The 19289-nt window shown below is 34.7% G+C and overlaps 2 protein-coding genes across 2 annotated transcripts; one reads left to right on the forward strand and one right to left on the reverse strand.

Moving 5' to 3' along the window:
• The first annotated feature begins 7335 nt into the window (after nucleotides 1-7335).
• On the forward strand, nucleotides 7336-12153 carry LOC25501054 (disease resistance protein RPV1). Its single transcript, XM_013589602.3, has 5 exons — nucleotides 7336-7931; nucleotides 8026-9088; nucleotides 9363-9566; nucleotides 9668-10279; nucleotides 11080-12153. The coding sequence occupies exons 1-5, from the start codon at nucleotides 7438-7440 to the stop codon at nucleotides 11929-11931; spliced, it is 3225 nt and encodes a 1074-aa protein (XP_013445056.1). The 5' UTR covers nucleotides 7336-7437; the 3' UTR covers nucleotides 11932-12153.
• A 5129-nt stretch (nucleotides 12154-17282) lies between these two features.
• LOC112417320 (uncharacterized) lies at nucleotides 17283-17762 on the reverse strand. The gene has a single exon (XM_024772884.1). It carries the CDS (start codon nucleotides 17760-17762, stop codon nucleotides 17283-17285), a length of 480 nt encoding a protein of 159 aa, XP_024628652.1.
• Nucleotides 17763-19289: the final 1527 nt, after the last annotated feature.

The following is a 19289-nucleotide window of genomic DNA, read 5'->3' on the forward strand; positions in this document are numbered from 1 at the left end:
AAAAGAGTGGGAGGAGGTACATATAGGTGAGAGGAGTTTGCCTCAAAATAACACAGGAAAAACCAACTTGAATTGAATCAACTTAAGTGTGAATTGAATCAAACAATGTAAAATGAAAACCTGGTTGCTATGAATTTTGAAACGAATTTTAAGAACTTTGAATTGAATCAAAGCAATTTAAGATGAAGAATGAATCGACTCTAAATTTCATAGACAATGATATGTATCGAATCATGATTTCTAGATGAAGATTGATGTGATTCAAAGAACATTGATACGATTCAATTGCAATGAAACAAATCCCAAAGGCATAAAATGATTTGATTCAAAGCCTAAAGGTCAACATTTAAATCGAATCAAAACTCTTGAACAAATCTTAATAGAAAAGCAATAAATTGATTCAAAGGTTGTATAACAACTATTTCGATTGAATCAAAGTTTTACATAACAAGGCATCTTGAGAAAACTTGAATAGGAAGAAACACTTGAGCTTAAAAGTTCTATTGTATATGATTTTTAGGACAGAGATTAAATAGGGTGCTTTAACATAACTAAGCCCTTTTTTATGAGCTAATTAGAATAACACAGCAATAAAAGACATCATCAAACCCTAAACAAGGAATAACTACAAAGAGCGTTCTTAAGATCATAGTCCCTTTTGTAGTATAACGTTCCTTCGAAATAAAAAATGGTCTTAAGAGCATAGTCCCTTCGATAATCTATTATCCCTTCGATAATCTAACGTCCCTTCAAAATTAAGAAATTTTTTAAAAGTATAGCCTTTTCATTATTTTCTTCCCTTGGAGAAGTTAAAGGTTAAAATGATGGTAGCAACATATTTAAGTGGTCGCAGTACCATGCTAGAGTGATCATAATGCCACATTTAAGAGGTTTTCATATTAAATTTGAGTGGTTACCACGACAGTGAAATGCGTTGTTTTACCCTAGATGCGTGAGATCTTAATGTGATATCTTGAATTGATCATGGTACTTACCCTACATTTAAGAGGTTTTCATATTAAATTTAAGAGGTTTTCATATTAAATGGTGAGATCTTAATGTGATATCTTGAATTGATCATGGTACTTACCAGGACTTTTCCCTTCATTCAGGATCTTCCTTCTCTTTTTTCATTTGAATGGAATATTTGTTAATGTGTGTTTCAAGTATTGTGGCATGCTTCATCTCTTTCTCTCCTGGGATAGTTCGGCCAGGCTGTCTCTTCTTTTGTGGACGCTTCTGGCGACCGATGATTTTGCCTCCTTGGAACACCTTATATCCCATTCTCTGTCCTCCAACTCTGAAAGTTAATTCTCCTGTTTTAACATTCATTAAGGCTCTAGCTGTTGTCAAAAATGGTCTCGCAAGAAGTAGTGAGCATTTATGATCTTCTTTCATATCGAGGACTACAACATCTGCCGAAAATATTACTTGGTTTTTTTCTACCAACACGTCTTCCTATATACCCTCTGGAATTCTAATTGCACCGTCAGCGAAGGTCAGTGTTATATTTGATGGTTTCATTTTCACTTTTGATCCTAGATCACATAAAACAAATTTAACGGTTGTTTTCCCAATGGAACACGGTTGTCCTTTCTTTTCTTAGGCATAGCGTTTCTAATAATGGAACTACAAGTTTGAGTGAGAATTAGAGGATTTGAGTTTTTTTTTTTTAATTTTAAATATATATATTCTAGCCTAAAATAAAACAGAAAAATAATTTTGGTATTTTTAAAAAAGAAATAAGAGATATAAAAACAAAACTAATCCTAGAAACAAGAAATATAAAAACAATCCTTCAAAAAAGAAATATAAAAACAAAGCTAATTTAAAAAGATATACTACCTAAAATAGGGAAATTCTATGGTGAAGTCATTCAATTGACTTTTTCAGTGAAGTTACTCTACATCCAATAATAATGCGTCACATGGCATTTGTGCTGATTGTTGCATGGTATGTATTGTGTACCTGCTCAATATGTTCCATCGTAGACTAGCTTTTTTGAACCATCAGATTAAACACCTCACTAATGTTATTGTGTTGTTTTTCGCACTATATTTATTCCCTTTCTCTTTTTGACTTTTTCTTTCTTCTATTTCAAAAAATATTTAAATAAATATTTCATTATTAAAAATAAGATAAAATTATATTAGAGGTCCTTTATCTTATTTATTTGTAACACTTTGGTCATTTATATTTTTTTTTTCCCATTTAAGTCATTTATCTCTCATAAAAGCACATATAAATCTTTTTTCTCATTTTTTTTCTAAAAAATACATAATTTTATTTTTTTAAAAATAAAAAAAAATCAAAAAATAAGATGAACATGTTCATCATCTTCATCTTCTTCTTTTAAATCTTCATCTTCTTCACTCGGATCTTCATCGTTTCCTTGAATAAAAAAAAATTCTACACAAATATATGTCCAAAAATCAAAACTCAACTTCTAAATAATTAAATTAGGAATAACTTCCTTTCAAAAAAAAAAATTAGGAACAATAAATTGATAGTTGAGGTTCTGCAAACTACTTTCAATTTATACAAAGTTTCAATTGTCTCTTTATTCTTTGCATTTACGTTGCCATTGATATTGCTCATTCACGATGCCATTGCTCATTCACGTTTCTAATTTAAATTATTTTTTCTATTTAATTTACGCTAGCTATTGCATCGTTTAGAACCTTGAGAACTTTGATTTTATGATTATTTAATTCAAATTATTGTTAGTCTCCATTGTTGTGTCAATTGAATTCCAAATTTCCAATCCCTATTAATTTTTATTGTTGCTACGTGCGTACCCCATTGAATTGGTTTCTGCACTTAATGTTTCAATTCCCTTATTTTCTTATTACTGCACTTACGTATCCCATTGAATTTGATTTCCTGCTGTCGTGCCACTTTTTTCGTTATGTTGATTATTTAACTGGACCGTATCAATTCATTTGCAAATTTTTTTATTTAAGGAAGATGATGAAGATCCAAATGAAAAAGATGAAGATTTAAAAGAAGAAGATAAAGATGATGAACATGTTCATTTTATTTCTAGGAAAATCTCATTCTTTTCGAAAAAAAATCCACAGAATTGTTTACTTTAAAAGTATAATATCTTTTTATTAGTAAATGAAATTAATACAAATAAAAGTATGAGACAAAGTAAGCGCCTCGATTAAGCATGCCGGGTTCAATGGATATGGATTCATGTTATATTAAATACTTTTGCATTAACTGATTCTTTATGGCATATTAAACACTTTTAATGCTAGTTATGAGTATGTTTTCAATGCACACCGTTACTCCGAATAACATTTTTCATATTCAACGATTCGAATAATTATATTTGATACCGTTGAGTCCGTTTTATTCGTCCGAATAATGTCATTCCATGATTCACTTTATAAAACAATAGACAATTAATTTAAATTTAAGCAATTGTACGATCAAATTCTTAAGAATATATATATATATATATATATTAATTGATCCCATTAGTGCTTGATTAAATTAACTAGTTAATATCTTAAAGCAACCTATCATAAAATTAATGATTTTTTTTGACAAATCATAAGATGATGATTGATTTTTTATGTTGGTTGTGAAAATAAGCCAAACGAATCAGTTCTGAAGACTTTGAAACAGTCAGGGTACTACAATTAAACTAATGTGATTAATTGTAATTTTTTTTAAATTAAGTAATTTAATATATTTTTAATTTTTGGGTTTTTTTTTCTTCTTTCTTTCTCATGAAGATGATGAATAAGTTGATGAAAATGATGAATGTATGATGAAGATGTTGTTAAAAATCTGGAAGAGAGAAAATATGTAAATAAAGAAAGAGAAATAAATATGAGAGAGATGAATAAGTGATAGGGTGGAGAGAGAATTGAAATTAGACAAAAAATTATGTGTAGATGGTGTACCATAATACGATAGAGACCAAACAAATCTAACCATTAAGATCATCAAGTAAATCTGTCTATGGTGGAACATATGGAGCAAGTGATCCATATTATAATTTGTCCTTACTTCTGACGTGTCATCACTTAAAATCTGATTGGTTCATTCAAACGACTTTACCGAAAAAGTCATTTTACTGACTTCTTCGTAGAAGCTCCCCCTAAAATAACGAATGAAATAAAACAAACTGCCTAATACTTAAGAAATCGCTAATCCTAAAAAAGAAAGACTAAAAACTGAAAATTAAAAACAATAAAAAGAAAAACTTGCCTATTTCTAATCCTAATTATTTACGAAAATAAGTTCCACCCCTTGTCGAAATATCAACAATCATCGATAATGGCGCTAAAAATTTGATGGACGAAATTGACAAGTGCATCAAATCGTAACAAGTAATAAAATAGTAACCTAGTTCCACCTAAATTGGTATCATAGTGGCAAGATCTTGCAAGTTCCACCTACCATTCTCCCACGCATCCTTCAAACACATAACTGAATCACTGATGTTAACAAATGGGACCAATTGGCAAAGGGGACTGAGTTATGTCCAGTCAATATTCCAAATCGATGAGTTTTCGGAGCCTACACGAAAACTATACCCTGCAGCAAAATTTGTAATGGCATGTTGAATATCACGCCAAGTAATTGATGGTTTGTTATGTTTCTTATTCATCCATAAAGATGTGCTGCCCATGTATTTATGGGAAAGAACTTTCACCGATAATTTATCTATATTATGAAGCATGTTCCACACTAACTCTAGATGGAGTAAAATGATCAGTTTTGACACCATTCCAAAGAACACTCAAATTGCTAGATCGAACACAACTCATGTTGAGAGATATAGTTGTTGAAGGGAAACCAAAACCATGGAGAGTGAGTTCCAAGAAGTCCCAATTATGTCTATCATATGCCTTTTCATGATCAATTTTCGACACAATACAACCCTTTTTTGCATGAGAATGATGTATGAAATGAACAACCTCCTGGGCCAGGATGGCATTATCAGTAATACCTCGACCGGGGATGAAGCTACTTTGAAGAGGGCTTATCATGTCAACAAGAAGCGGTCGCAAGCGACTAACCAAAAATTTTGTGATTAACTTAAAAATGACATTACAAAAACTGATGGGTCTAAAATTCTTTAACCTTTGGGGATTGCTCTTCTTAGGTATTAGAAAAATTAATGTCTTTGCAATTGAAGCATTAATAGAACCCATATTGAAAGTTGTATGCACGAGACGCCGTATGTCATCACCAATTCTTTCCCAAAAATGTTTAAAAAATATGGGTTGGAAGCCATCAGGGCCAGGAGCTTTATATGACTTCATACTAAACACGGTGCTCCCCACCTCATCCTTAAGGATCAGTGTTGTAAGAGAATCTCTGCATTGTTCACTTAAACGAGGCATATCATTAATTAATAAAGTATTTGGAGTAGTGGAGTGGTCTACCTCAAATAACTATTTAAAGTAATTTATGGCCTCTGCTTGGAGGATAACATCATCAGTACTCCATTGACCATTTTCAAGAAAGAGACCTTGGATCTTATTTTGTTTTCTCCTTACTAGTGTCTGAGTGTGGAAAAACCTCGTGTCACGGTCTCCCAATTTCACCCAACTCTCCCTCGACTTTTGATACCAAAGGATATCTTCATGTCTCAAAACATCATTATATTCTTTTTGGAGTGATGCTTCAGTCATAGTGAGGTGGGTTGAATCGACCGTTTCTAAATTGTGTTGTACCTGCATTAATTTCTCTGCAAGAGTACTCTTCCTTTTATTAATGTCACCAAACACCTCTTTGTTGAATGTAGTCGCATCTAACCGAACATGCTCAAGACTCGCGGGTACAATATGTTCACCTTTATCCCAAGCTTTATAGACTACCTCTGGAAAATCTTTATGGGTTAGCCATGCAGCTTGAAAGCAAAAAGGTCGCACGCGTTTAGCTGTAACAAATTCGACACCCTTAAGAGGATAGGGCGATGGTCGGAATAATTATGTGTCAAATTCTCTACATAAGCTTCTGGAAAAGTAGTACGCCACACACAATCACCAAGGGCCCTATCCAACCTTCAGAATCCCTCATTCCTTATGAGTCCAAGTATAAGCACTATCCGTAGCTCCAAGGTCAATAAGATTACATTGCTCCACCATATTCGAGAATTTCTCAGCTTGTCTAGCTGTAAAGATGCCCCCCTTTATCTAAGAGGGATGGAGCACTTCATTGAAATCTCCTGTTATAACCCAAGGACTCAAAATATCTTCGCGAATAGAAATAAGATAACTCTATATATTGTAGTGTGATCACAACAACATCCTCTCACAATGGGGAGAGAAAAACCAAAACTCTCACAAGAAGGAGATAAAAACCAAAGCTCTCACAACAGGAGAGAAAAACCAAAACTCTCACAATGATGAGAGAAAAACCGTGTTTAATAAAAGCAAAGTATTATCCTTACACTAACATCACCAGGAGAGAGAAATGCTTTTCATAGAAAGAGAAAAAATCGAACACTAATGCTAGGTTTATAGTGATATCAATTGAGGACGGAACAACAAGAAACACACGAGATTGAATTACCAAATAGAAAAGACACCGAGAACAATTTCAATCATGTTGCAACAAAAGAAAAATTGCTCACGGTTTCATATAATCATGGCAGAAATGGCAATTGGTGATAAAATAAACAAGCATAAAAAGAAAAAGGCAATCAATGGACAAAGGAATTCAATCGATTGGAATTTGGTCTATGGATTTATTATTGGAATCAATAGAAACAAGGGTTCATAGTAGATAAAACTTATTATATTATCTCAATTAGCAGATATGCTACTAGAAAACTACTACTACGTACTTAACAAAAACACATTAGAAAGATGCCGTTGTCAGTTTTTGTTATCATTATTAGTTTCATTTGTTATAACTATAGAGAAACAAACATTTTGTTTTTTTAATTTTAATAAAAATCAAAATTTCATAAAAAAAACACCATTCATAATTTTCAAACGTTTGTGCAATAAAAAGAACGGAAAGACGAGCACGTGAGATGATATATATAATAAATTTTATATAATTTTAATTTGGACAAAACTTAAATACAATATACTTGTTCTTATAGTCTCCCAGAGGTGATACTCCACGAGGTCCTTATTATAAGAAACAAAAGAAAAAAACATCAAAATCTATATTATCATTAATTATTGAAACTTTTTGAACAGTAAATACACTGTCTAATATTAAAAATAGAAGTAGTAAATGAGGGATAGAAGGAGTAAAATTTTATAATTCAAACTAAAATAAAATTGTAAAACTGGAGCGCGCAAGAGGCCAAAAGAGTGGGAAAAAAATAATATTGACAAGTGGACCAAACCAAACAATCCACATTAGTTATCCATATTCAGCATTCATACTCTGTTTTTCTTCTTACTTTCTAAGAGTTGACTTCAAATCCTGTCATCGATCGAACACGGTACGTCAATGGCTTCTTCTTCATCATCCTCCACTTCTCAATGGGTTTACGACGTGTTCCTCAGCTTCAGGGGGGAAGATACTCGTCGTAATTTTGTTGCTCATCTCAATGCAGCACTCTCTAATGCTGAAATCAACACTTACATCGATGATCGGATTCAAAAAGGGACAGATCTGGAACCCGAACTATTCCGAGCCATTGAAGACTCTCGTATTTCCATCGTCGTCTTCTCCGAAAACTACGTCCATTCTAGTTGGTGTCTTAAAGAGCTTGAACAAATCATGAAATGCCGCGTAAATTGTGGCCAGATTGTTGAGCCCGTTTTTTACCACGTTGAACCATCGGTTTTGCGTCATCAAGCAGGTGATTTTGGAAAAGCTCTGGAAGAAACTGCTAAAAGAAGTTCCTCAGAAGGGGAAAAGATGAATACTGTGTTGTCCACCTGGCAGATTGCACTAACTGAAGTTGCAAATATATCTGGTTGGGATACAAAAAATTTCAAGTTAGTTTACTGTTTCCTTTTTCTTTTATTACCATGCATACTTTTCAGCTTATAATAATAATTAATGCTGTGTGTCTTTTTTCTTTTATTAAAGGGATGACGTTGAACTAATTTCTCAAATTGTTAAAGACATTAAGAGAAAGCTAAAGAACAGATTATTGAATATTACCAAATTTCCAGTTGGATTAGATACCCATGTGCAACAAATTATTGCATTTATTAAAAATCAATCAAGCAAAGTTTGCTTGATAGGGATCTGGGGGATGGGTGGATCAGGTAAAACAACAACAGCCACAGCCTTCTACAACCAATTTCATGGGAAATTCGTGGTTCACAGATTCATTGAAAATATTAGAGAAGTTTGTGAAAAGGAAGGTAGAGGGAATATTCATTTAAAACAACAACTTCTTTTGGATAACATGAAAACAATTGAGAAGAGATTTATGAGGGAAAAGGCACTCGTTGTACTCGATGATGTGAGCGCATTAGAGCAAGTAAATGCCCTATGTGGAAAACATAAATGTTTTGGTACCGGGAGTGTATTGATTGTTACATCCAGGGATGTACGCATACTTAAGTTACTTGAAGTTGACCATGTCTATAGCATGACGGAAATGGACGAATATGAGTCCCTCGAGCTTTTCAATTTACATGCTTTTAGAAAGTCAAGTGCAAAAGAAGACTTCAATCAACTGTCAAGAAGCATAATTGATTATTGTGGAGGATTACCACTAGCTCTTGAAGAAATTGGATCTTACTTATTTGATAGGACAAAACAACAGTGGAAAAGTACACTATCAAACTTGAGGAGAATTCCTAATGATAAAGTGCAAAAAAAACTGAAAATAAGCTATGATGGTTTAGATTGTGATTCCGAAAGGGGTATATTTCTTGACATTTGTTGTTTCTTTATCGGAAAGAAGAGAGCCTATGTTTCAGAGATTCTAGATGGTTGTGGACTTAATGCTGATATGGGAATAACTATCCTCATAGAGCGGAGCCTTCTAAAAGTCGAAAAGAATGATAAACTTGGAATGCATGGTTTACTACGAGACATGGGAAGAGAGATTGTTTGTAAAAGATCAGAAGAGGAGCTTGGGAAGCGTAGTCGATTGTGGTCTGATGAGGATGTACATGATGTTTTGAATCAAAATTGTGTAAGAACTTTCTCTACTTCAAATTTGAATGAAACTTCTGATCTTCCTCCATCACCTTTTCAAGATTCTTTGTTTATTTGTAATTATATCACTCTTATTAATATATTGGCTGTAAATTGTTGGACACATGATCTGAGTGTGTTTGCATTGTCATGTTCATTTGTTCATTACAAGTACGTTTGAGATGCTCCTTTGCAGCATTTTGTATCATTTTCTAACAAGCAAACATAAAAGGGGTTTCCCCTTCTAATCTCGATCTTTTCTTTACATGTAGGGAACAAAATTTGTGGAAGGATTGGTTTTGAAGTCCCAAAGCACCGAAAATGTTAGCTTCAATGCTGATTCTTTCAAGAAGATGAACAATTTGAGACTTTTGCAACTTGATCATGTTGATCTTACTGGAGACTTTTATCAGGAAAATCTAGCTGTTTTTGAGTTAAAACACAGCAATATTAAACTGGTCTGGAATGAAACTAAGGTGTGATGTAAATATTTTCTTTAGAAACTAAAATTTGATGACTATAATAATTGTTGCAACCATTAATTTCATTTTTATTTTAAACATTTATCTTTTTGCAGTTGATGAATAAGCTGAAAATTCTCAATCTCAGTCATTCCAAGCACTTGACAAGCACCCCAGACTTTTCAAAATTACCAAATCTAGAAAAGCTCATTATGAAGAACTGTCCAAACTTGTCCAAGTTACACCACTCGATTGGGGATCTCAAGAATATTCTACTGCTCAATCTGAAGGACTGTACAAGTCTTGCCAGTCTCCCAGAGGTGATATATCAGTTGAAATCATTGAAAACTCTAATCTTTTCTGGTTGTTCAAAGATTGACAAGTTGGAAGAAGACATAGTCCAGATGGAATCCTTGACAACACTGATCGCAAAAGATACAGGTGTAAAAGAGATGCCATACTCAATACTAGGATTGAAAGGCATCGCATATATATCCCTATGTGGATGTGAAGGATTGTCATTTGAAGTTCTTCCTTCTGTCATTTGGTCTTGCGTGCCACCAACCATGAATTCTTCACCTCGTATTTCCCCATTTGATAACCAATACGATGTAGATTTTACTGAATCGGAAACATCACAAATCTCAAACCTTCCTTTGAGACCGCTTTTGATTGGAATAGGAAGTTGCCACATTGTCATTGATATTCTTAGCAGGAGCATATCACAGGTTCTTTCTCTATCCTCTTGGATTTTCTACCCTTTATATTATAGTATGCTAAAGCTCAATTGCATAACATATACAATCAATGTCTTACTTCTCTTTAGTTTTACTTTGTCAATATTTTAGATTATGAAACAATTTTTCTTGAAGTATCCTAATAGATGGCTACTATAACACAAGAACTAGATTTCTAGATTTCTAGATTATTCTTTACAACTAGTGAAAATTGAAACTGTCTCTCACTTTTAGTAGGAACCCAGAACCTTGCATTGTATGTTATTCTCTATTTTCATTTCCTAAAACAAGTCTTCATTTTAACTTGCTAATAAGATGTTAGACTCTTAAAAGTGAACTGTTATGATGGAGAGAAGATGAGATAACTGCTAGGAATGATGTAGTTTGTGAAATAGTGAAAACAAGTATTTTGCATTTTCATTGTTTCCAAAAAAGGCACACAGTTGTTCACTTCAAGAGTATATATCATCTCTTTATTAGCAAGTAAAACTAACACAAATTTTAGAAAATGTTTTACTAAGTAAATGTGGTCTAAGAGTTTTAAAACACAGAAGTCATGAAGTATAGGAGAAATCTAAGTATATTGAGGTTTAATAGAATAGAATATGCAAGCTTACGAGAAAACAATAGCTCAAAAGGGAAATAAACTTTTCAATCAATATATGATTTATGAGCATTGCCATGTATCTATTTATCTATAGATACATTACAGATGTATGGGCTGTTTTGTTTGGACTAGCTTCCTAGTTTGAGTAGCATAATTACATAATTAACATATACTTATCATACAGGGATTAACAAGCAATGATTCAGGCCATTTTTCTCTTCCGGTCGGTGACAATTATCCTTCTTGGTTAGCCTATAGATGTGATGGACCTTCAACACAATTTCACGTTCCTGAGAATATTGATTGTCACTTGAAGGGAATAATCTTATGTGTTGTTTATTCATCAGCACCTGAAAACATGGGAGCCGAATGTCTTATTAGTGTCTTGATTGTTAATTACACAAAATTCACCATCCAGATATACAAGCGAGGTACATTGAGGTCCTTTAATGATGAAGATTGGAAGAATGTAACATCAAATCTTGGACCAGGTGACAAAGTGGAGATTTTTGTACTTTTTGGGTGTGGATTGATTGTTAAGGAGACAGCTGTCTATCTACTTTATGGTCAGTCAATTACTACGGAATTCGAACAATCTATTTTCATGGAAGTTGAGCCATCAACTAACATGGAAATGGAGCCATCAGCGGAATTGAACGTGCAGCCGTCACCTAAAGTGAGCATGCAACCATCACCTAACGTGAAAGTGGAGGCATTAATTACTATGGAAATTGAACAATCAATTACTGTGGAAGTTGAGTCATTGACTAACATGGAAATGAAGACATCGGAGGAAGTGAACTTGCAACAGTCACCTAAAGTGGACGCGGAAGCATCAATTACTATGGAAATTGAACAGTCAATTACTATGGAAGTTGAGTCCTCAACTATCGTGGAAATGGTGCCGTTAGCCGAAGTAAACGTGCGTCCGCCACCTGAAGTGGACATGCAACCTTCACCAAAGCCGAATAATAGTAGCTTTACAAGACTTGCAAAAAGAATAGGTGCATGCTTATGCTTCAACCACCAGAGTTAAAGGTTTGAACAATTTTGATTGGGTATGCCTTTGTCTTACAATGGGATTCCCTTGTTTCATGTTTCTCAATATTTTTTCGGAGGGAGGAGGGATATCCCTTTCTTTTATAAGCATAAAAAGGGGAATTCGTGTGCTTGCTATTTGTTTCGATTAATGAGATTATAAAGCCATAATGAAATATTTACTTGAGCACGATAATTTTAGGTCCTTTCATTTCTTTTACATGTCATTGGTGGTATTCATTTTTCTTAAATCCAACTAATTTACTCTATCAAATCATAGACAAGACATGCTAAGTATTAGAAATCTTCATTATTATGCTGTATTTTAATTTTATTTCTAGTAAAAAACATTACAAAATAAATTGATATTATCCCTACAGTACTAACTCGTCGGTATTAAGCAAAGCTCGACATTTATAGAACGAAACGACGTCACAGATAGAGACAAAACTCACAAACATTTAACTTTCAACCCTTTACTCACAGTTGAATTATAATGAAAGATATTAAAGGTTAAGAAGAGGAAAACCAAGTTTGATATTGACAAAGAAATGAAGGTTAAGAAGAGGAAAAAGATGAAGAAGAAAATAGTGGAGAACCAAGTGCATATGATTTCTTTGGATGACATCCTTGAAAAGGAGCAACTGTAATAACACTATTACAAAGATGTTGTGGTTGTTCAAATATTGACAAATTAGAAAATATAGTACAAATGGAATCCTTGATCACTCTAATTTGGGAAAATATTGTTAATATGTCAAGTGTGAGTTCTACATTGAATGAAAAAGTAGATGTTGAGTAGTGACATATAATTGAGAATATCTATATATCTAATGTCTTAATGTTTTGAGTGAAGATGGTGTGCTCAAACTTACTTTTTTTTGAAGGAAAGATGCTTATAGCATTTCATTTATAATAATAGATTCAATACATTGTGGGATTACATAATAAATATCGGGACTAGCTAAGGAAGTGGCTTCTCTTGCTAAAGCATGAGCCGCCGCATTCGCTTGTCGCCTAATAAACTCAACCCTAGAGTTTGTGAAAGAGGAGAAAAATTGCACCCAACACTCATCAATAATATTGCCAAACTCTATAACATCTGTCTTACGGGAGTGGAAAGCATCCCTCGTAATCTTAGAATCTAGCTCAAAATCCACATTGTCGAAATGCATGTCTTGCATCCATTGAATGGCATGGTAAAGACCTAGTGCTTCGCCAACAGCTACCGGATAAACTTGATCATATTGCAGCACTTTAGTTAAAACAAACGTTCCATGATCATCCCTGAGACACACTCCAATACGTCCGTTGGAAAGTTTCCGAGAAAGCCGCGTCGATGTTGCATTTGAATCTCCCGCTGCTAGGTGGCACCCATTGCTGCACATCAGGACCAGATTGGGCATTTTGGGACTGCACACCAGTCTGTAGCGTGATGGCAGCCTGCTGCTGCTGTGCAGACTGCTGCATATGCCCAGCTTGGCTAGGCCGATTTGCATCCTTCCAGTCATCAATCAGCTGCCTTGCTCTATCCACAACTTGCGCACTACTCTCGATAGCATTCTCCCAAATTTTGAGGTTCCGATGCTTCCATAAACTCCAACAAATGGCTGCAATTCGCTGCTGAATATCCTTGGGCAGATTCTGCAGAATATGGAAAATGGAATTTGCAGCCGTATCCGTATAAATAGGCCTGTTGAACATCATTCCAAACACCAGCAGCATTCCAAACCTGGATAGAAAAAGGGCACTCAAAAAGCAAGTGATTTAAATCCTCATAATCAGAATCGCAACTTGCACAATTTGTCGGACATGAAACTCCTTTATCTTGCAAACGAACTCTAGTTGGAAGGCATCCCCTACACATTCGCCATAACAGATTTTTGACTTTCGGAGGAACCTTTAAACGCCAAATATCATTCCAATTACCTGGGCGATGGTGATGAGAAACATCCACTAATTCTTCCACACATAAGTGATAAGCACTCCTTACCGAATAACAACCATTCCTTTCCGCTTTCCAAATGAAACGATCATGCTGGACCTGCTCATACAGTGGTGTTTGCAGAATGGTATCGGCTATGTCAGAACTAAAAACCTGTCGAACAAGAGGCACATTCCATCGCTTACCCTGCTCAGATATTAAACTTTGCACTTTGAAATCACGGACATAAAAGCCTCCCGCAATACTGCCATCTATAATCCCACCATTCAACAACCATGGTGCATCAAGAATATGGATTGATGCACCCGAACCGATACTCCATCTTGCACCGCTGCGAACAATGAAACGAGCGTGTAAGATACTCCGCCACACATAGCTCGGGTTATGGCCTATTTTGGCATTGAGAAAGGATGTAGATGGAAAGTATTTAGCCTTAAAAATACGCGTGACAAGAGAATGAGGCTCCGAAAGGAATTTCCACCCTTGTTTTCCCAACATCGCAAGATTAAAGGCCGTAAGTTCTTTAAAACCCATTCCACCACGAGACTTATGCATGGAAAACTTTTCCCAACTCAACCAGTTAATACCTCTATGTGTAGTTCGACCATGCCCCCACCAAAACAAATTCATCATCCTTTCGATGGTGGTGATAAGCGTAGTGGGAAGCTGAAAAAGACTCATAACATAAGACGGAATAGCTTGTAAAAAGGAATTTATTCTTGCTGCTCCAAGAATTTATTCTTTGCCACACACGGTCCTTGATATAAGCAAAAGTGGCCGTCCTATCCCGTCCAATCATGGAAGGCATACCTAAATACTTACCCGTCCCTAGAATGGCTTGAACTCCCAAAATGTTGGTAATATTATTTTTCAGAGTATCGGGTACATTCCTACTATAAAAAATTTCAGACTTCGGTAAGATAATAGCTTGACCGGACGCCGCCTCATAAGTGTTAAGAATGTCTTTCATAACATGCACCTGACTTTCCTCCGCCTTGAAAAAAAGGAAACAATCGTCAGCAAAAAGAAGGTGTGATACAGGTGGAGCTCCACGACAAATACTAGTACCCGAGATAGCATTACGCTCTTCAGCATCCCTAATTAGAGAAGAGAGACCCTCTGCACAAATAATAAAGAGGTACGGGGAAAGAGGATCCCCCTATCGAAGACCTCGCCCTGGAATAACTGGTCCAACATGTTCCCCATTAACCAGAACGCTATAATCAACAGAGGAAATAATGTCGATTAGAAATTCAACCGACTTAAAAATTTAAAAAATTTCTTGATCAATATAAGATAGAGTGCTAGAGAGTGTTTAAAAATAAGTGTTATTAGCATTCCTCTTTGTTGAACAGTAAAAAATTGCGAATTCCGACATACTTGAGGGACATTTATTTTGTTTTTTTATATTGGCCCATTTATATTAAACATTTATCCATTTCAACTTTTAAGTGATAAATAATCTTCTCCCCTCCTACAAAAAAGTAAATTTTCTCAAAAAAAAGAAGTGATAAATAACTTTCCTCCAACAAAAGTGATAAATAATTTTAAATATATGTAAACTAACTGTAAACACAAGTTAAATAAATAAAATTATATTAAAATTTCTCTATTCTAGAAAATATTGGCCGATCCAACTTGTCCATAGCATGTGTAAAGCCAGGTTGCCCAACAATATGTTAAATGAATGAAATTGTTTATATAAGCTTGCATAAATGGAATTGTATCACAAACAACTTCTAAAATAAAAATGAAATTATTTTGTCAAAAAAGAAGGAAAGTAAAAAAAAAACACACACACACTCACATTTTCAACAACTATTGAGGTAAAATATTTTCAGTTTCAAAAGTCATTTCAAAATTTCTTAAATTTATGAACCAAAATGTCTAACAAACCATTTAAGGAACTAAATTACACAAATAAATAAATTATCTAGGGCATGTTTGGAATAGTTTATTTGAGCTTATATTTGGGAAAATTTACGAAAACAATTTATGACGGTATTCATAAGCTTTTTCAAGTTTTTTTTTTTTTTAAGAAAGCTTTTTTTAAAGTTATTTTCACAAGTTTTCCAATATAGTTTATAAAGACAACATATAACATGTACAAAAACTATTTAATGTTATTTTATCTTTTGCAAACAAAATAGCTTATGCATAAACACTTATTATGATAGGTGCTTGTGCTATTAGCTCCAATTAAGCTGTCTATCCAAACAGGTCCATATTCCGCTGCAGTGTACGTAATATAAGATCATCCCCAATGGTTTTTACTATTCAACACTACTTTTTCAATTTCCAACACTCCACATCATTTTCTCTCTCTTATTGCTTGTGCTATTAGCTCCAATTAAGCTGTCTATCCAAACAGGTCCATATTCCGCTGCAGTGTACGTAATATAAGATCATCCCCAATGGTTTTTACTATTCAACACTACTTTTTCAATTTCCAACACTCCACATCATTTTCTCTCTCTTATTCAACACTAATTCAACATTTACCCTCTCCAATGGTTTTTCATTCAACATTCTACCCCACCACTTTTTATTTCCTATTCTTATTTAATTTTTGTTTTTATAATTACATAAAATTATCGATTATAATTAAATTAAAATAATACAATTAACTATTTATTTTTTAGTATTTTTGGAAAATAAAAAATTATAAAATAATTTATTTTTATTTTCTTAATTTAAAATGCAAGTACAACAAACTAAGCACGCGGCACACAAATAACTTAAAATGCAATACAACAAACTAAGCATAAAACACACAAGTAATTTATTTAGTAGGATACAAATCATCTTCAATCACGATACATTTCAAACTTTGTCCATATGTGTTTCACTAGATCTGCTTGCAATTCGTGATGAACATCTGGATCACGCAACTCGGATCTAGCACGCACATGATTTGCAAAAGCTAGTAACACCTCGGTCGAGTATGATTGCGATGTACTTGATCCACTTCCCCCAGGTTGCTCAAAATCGGTCCAACGTTGAGCATATGTATCTCGTTCATCCTCAACAATCATATTATGTAATATGATGCATGACCTCATGATGATACCCAAATCGGCTATGTCCCACAAGTGAGCTGGTTCACGGATGATTTTAAATCGAGTTTGAAGCACTCCAAAAGCACATTCGATGTCTTTCCGACACCCCTCTTGATGTTTTGCAAATAACTTATCAGGTTCACTTTGAGGAAGTCTGATTGATTTGACGAAAGTTGGATACGAAGGGTAGATACCATCAACTAGATAGTATGTCATATTATAGGGACGTTGATTCACAAAGTAATTCACCCTCGGAGCCTTTCCCTGTTCCACATCATCAAACACTGGTGACCGGTCTAGAACGTTTATATCGTTCAACGTTCCCGGACATCCAAAAAATGCATGCTAGATCCATAGATCATGAGATGCAACTGCTTCCAGAATAACTGTGGTGGTTCCCTTATCCCCCTTGGTAAATTGACCTTCCCATGCTTTAGGACAATTTTTCCACTCCCAGTGCATGCAGTCAATACTGCCGATCATCCCTGGGAACCCCCGCATTTCACTAACATGTAGTATTCTTTGCAGGTCATCTTGGGTTGGTGCTCGCAAATACACTTCCTCATAGAGTCGTATGATTCCTTTGCAGAATCTAAGTATGCATTCCAATGATGTACTACTTCCTATTTTGATGTATGCATCGACCGCATCTGCTGCCACACCATATGCTAACATTCGCATTGTTGTGGTACATTTTGCTAACGGTGATATACCTTCTTTATTGGCTGCATCAATTCGTTGGGTGAAGTAGTTATCACTACATGAAAGGTCTCCAACGATTCGAAGGAAAACATGTTTTTGCATCCGGTACCGACGACGAAACATTGCATCATCGTATGTAGGCTCATTGGCAAAGTAGTCGTCAATTAGTCTTTGGTTTGCCGCTGCATGATCTCTATTGAAATATTTTCTAGTACGAGATGCACTACCTTCCTTTAGTTTTTCCTACAGAGTCCTCGTGAGATCTCTTAGATCCACTACTTCCTGACCCAACATTTCCTCCCATCTGACTACCATAACGTGGTTGATCACAGAGAGCGTGCCATTTTTCATTTAAAGTAAATTGAATATTCTTCCCACATGCAAATAATTCCTGCACTTTTGTCAAAACATCATCTTCCGACCAACCGCTTCCTTGCATTCGCTTAGCGCTTTCATAAGCACCAATCCATTTATTTATTATTTTGCTCATATAATTAAAACGGTTTCGGCATGCAACTAGATCGCGGGGAGAATCGAATGAGCAATACTCATTACAATACTCAGCAATTTTACCCAAATATGTTTCTCCTCTCTGGTTTCTCCCGACAACACTGCTTGTTCCATATTTAATCCATGCACTAATTAGAACCAAATTATGTTGAGTGTTCCATGCTGGTTCCTTACTTCTCTTGCTCTTAGGAGTTGAATCTTCTGGAGTGACTTCATTAGCAACTGCCATGCCACCAGGAGTTATTTGTGTTGAAAATTCAGGATATTGAGTTGCACCAACACTAGGAAAATTTTCATTCTCCATTGGCATATAACCATTAAATTGGGGTGTTTGAGATGCATATCTCATCATAGATCCATAATATGGATGAAAGTTTGGAACAGAGGATGACTGGTTGAAATTTGGTGGAAACCTAAAATTAGGTACGTTTTGATGTATGTTTTGAGGACGTTGGTTGAAAAATTGATTTGGATTTGGATAATTGTTGGGATTTTCATAGTTATATGGATAATTAGAAAAATTTTGGGTGTTGAAATGGTTATTATTGGGATCCATTTCACAAAAAATAAGATTAAAACTTCACTTAGTTTGCTAATAGAAAGATAATAATAAGATGAAGATAGTGAAAAACTTGGTTTTTTTTTCTGTGTCCAAATCAAATGATCCAAGTCTCTATTTATAGAGAAAAAAAAATCATGAATTTTGGTTTTTTTTTTTTAAATTAATTTACAACGAAATAATTGAGGTCAAATTATTAAAATGATAAGAATTCGGACAACCAATTAAAACGCGCCACATGTCCTTATCTATCCAAAAACCGTTTCTCTCTCCGACCCTCTGACCGTTCACGCGCCTTGTCAGCGCGTGTGATGCACGCGCCCGTTTTGGGCCAATTTGCTTGCGCCGCGTGGCATCCGTGGCAGGATTAATTGGTGTTGAATGTATTCATCTTCTCTCTCTCCTATTCCCCCATTCAACACACATTAAACAAACCATTGGAGACAAAGAAGGAGTTGAATGGCCCGTTAAACATACCATTGGAGATGGTAACAAGTTTACAACTTCATTAATTTGAGTTCTCATGTATATACTATAAACTGCAACTGCACATGACTTGAAAGACACATGCAAATAAAAAA

Source organism: Medicago truncatula, chromosome 8 (assembly GCF_003473485.1).
Source record: "Medicago truncatula cultivar Jemalong A17 chromosome 8, MtrunA17r5.0-ANR, whole genome shotgun sequence".
NCBI lineage: Eukaryota > Viridiplantae > Streptophyta > Magnoliopsida > Fabales > Fabaceae > Medicago > Medicago truncatula.

Excerpts from the sequence above, each read along its gene's own strand:
- LOC112417320 (XM_024772884.1), bottom strand. The coding sequence starts at position 17,762 with ATGTTTCGTCGTCGGTACCGGATGCAAAAACATGTTTTCCTTCGAATC.
- LOC25501054 (XM_013589602.3), top strand. The coding sequence starts at position 7,438 with ATGGCTTCTTCTTCATCATCCTCCACTTCTCAATGGGTTTACGACGTG. Across the intron at positions 7,932-8,025 it reads TGGGATACAAAAAATTTCAA|GGATGACGTTGAACTAATTT; the intron begins GTTAGTTTACTG and ends CTTTTATTAAAG. Across the intron at positions 9,567-9,667 it reads TGGTCTGGAATGAAACTAAG|TTGATGAATAAGCTGAAAAT; the intron begins GTGTGATGTAAA and ends ATCTTTTTGCAG.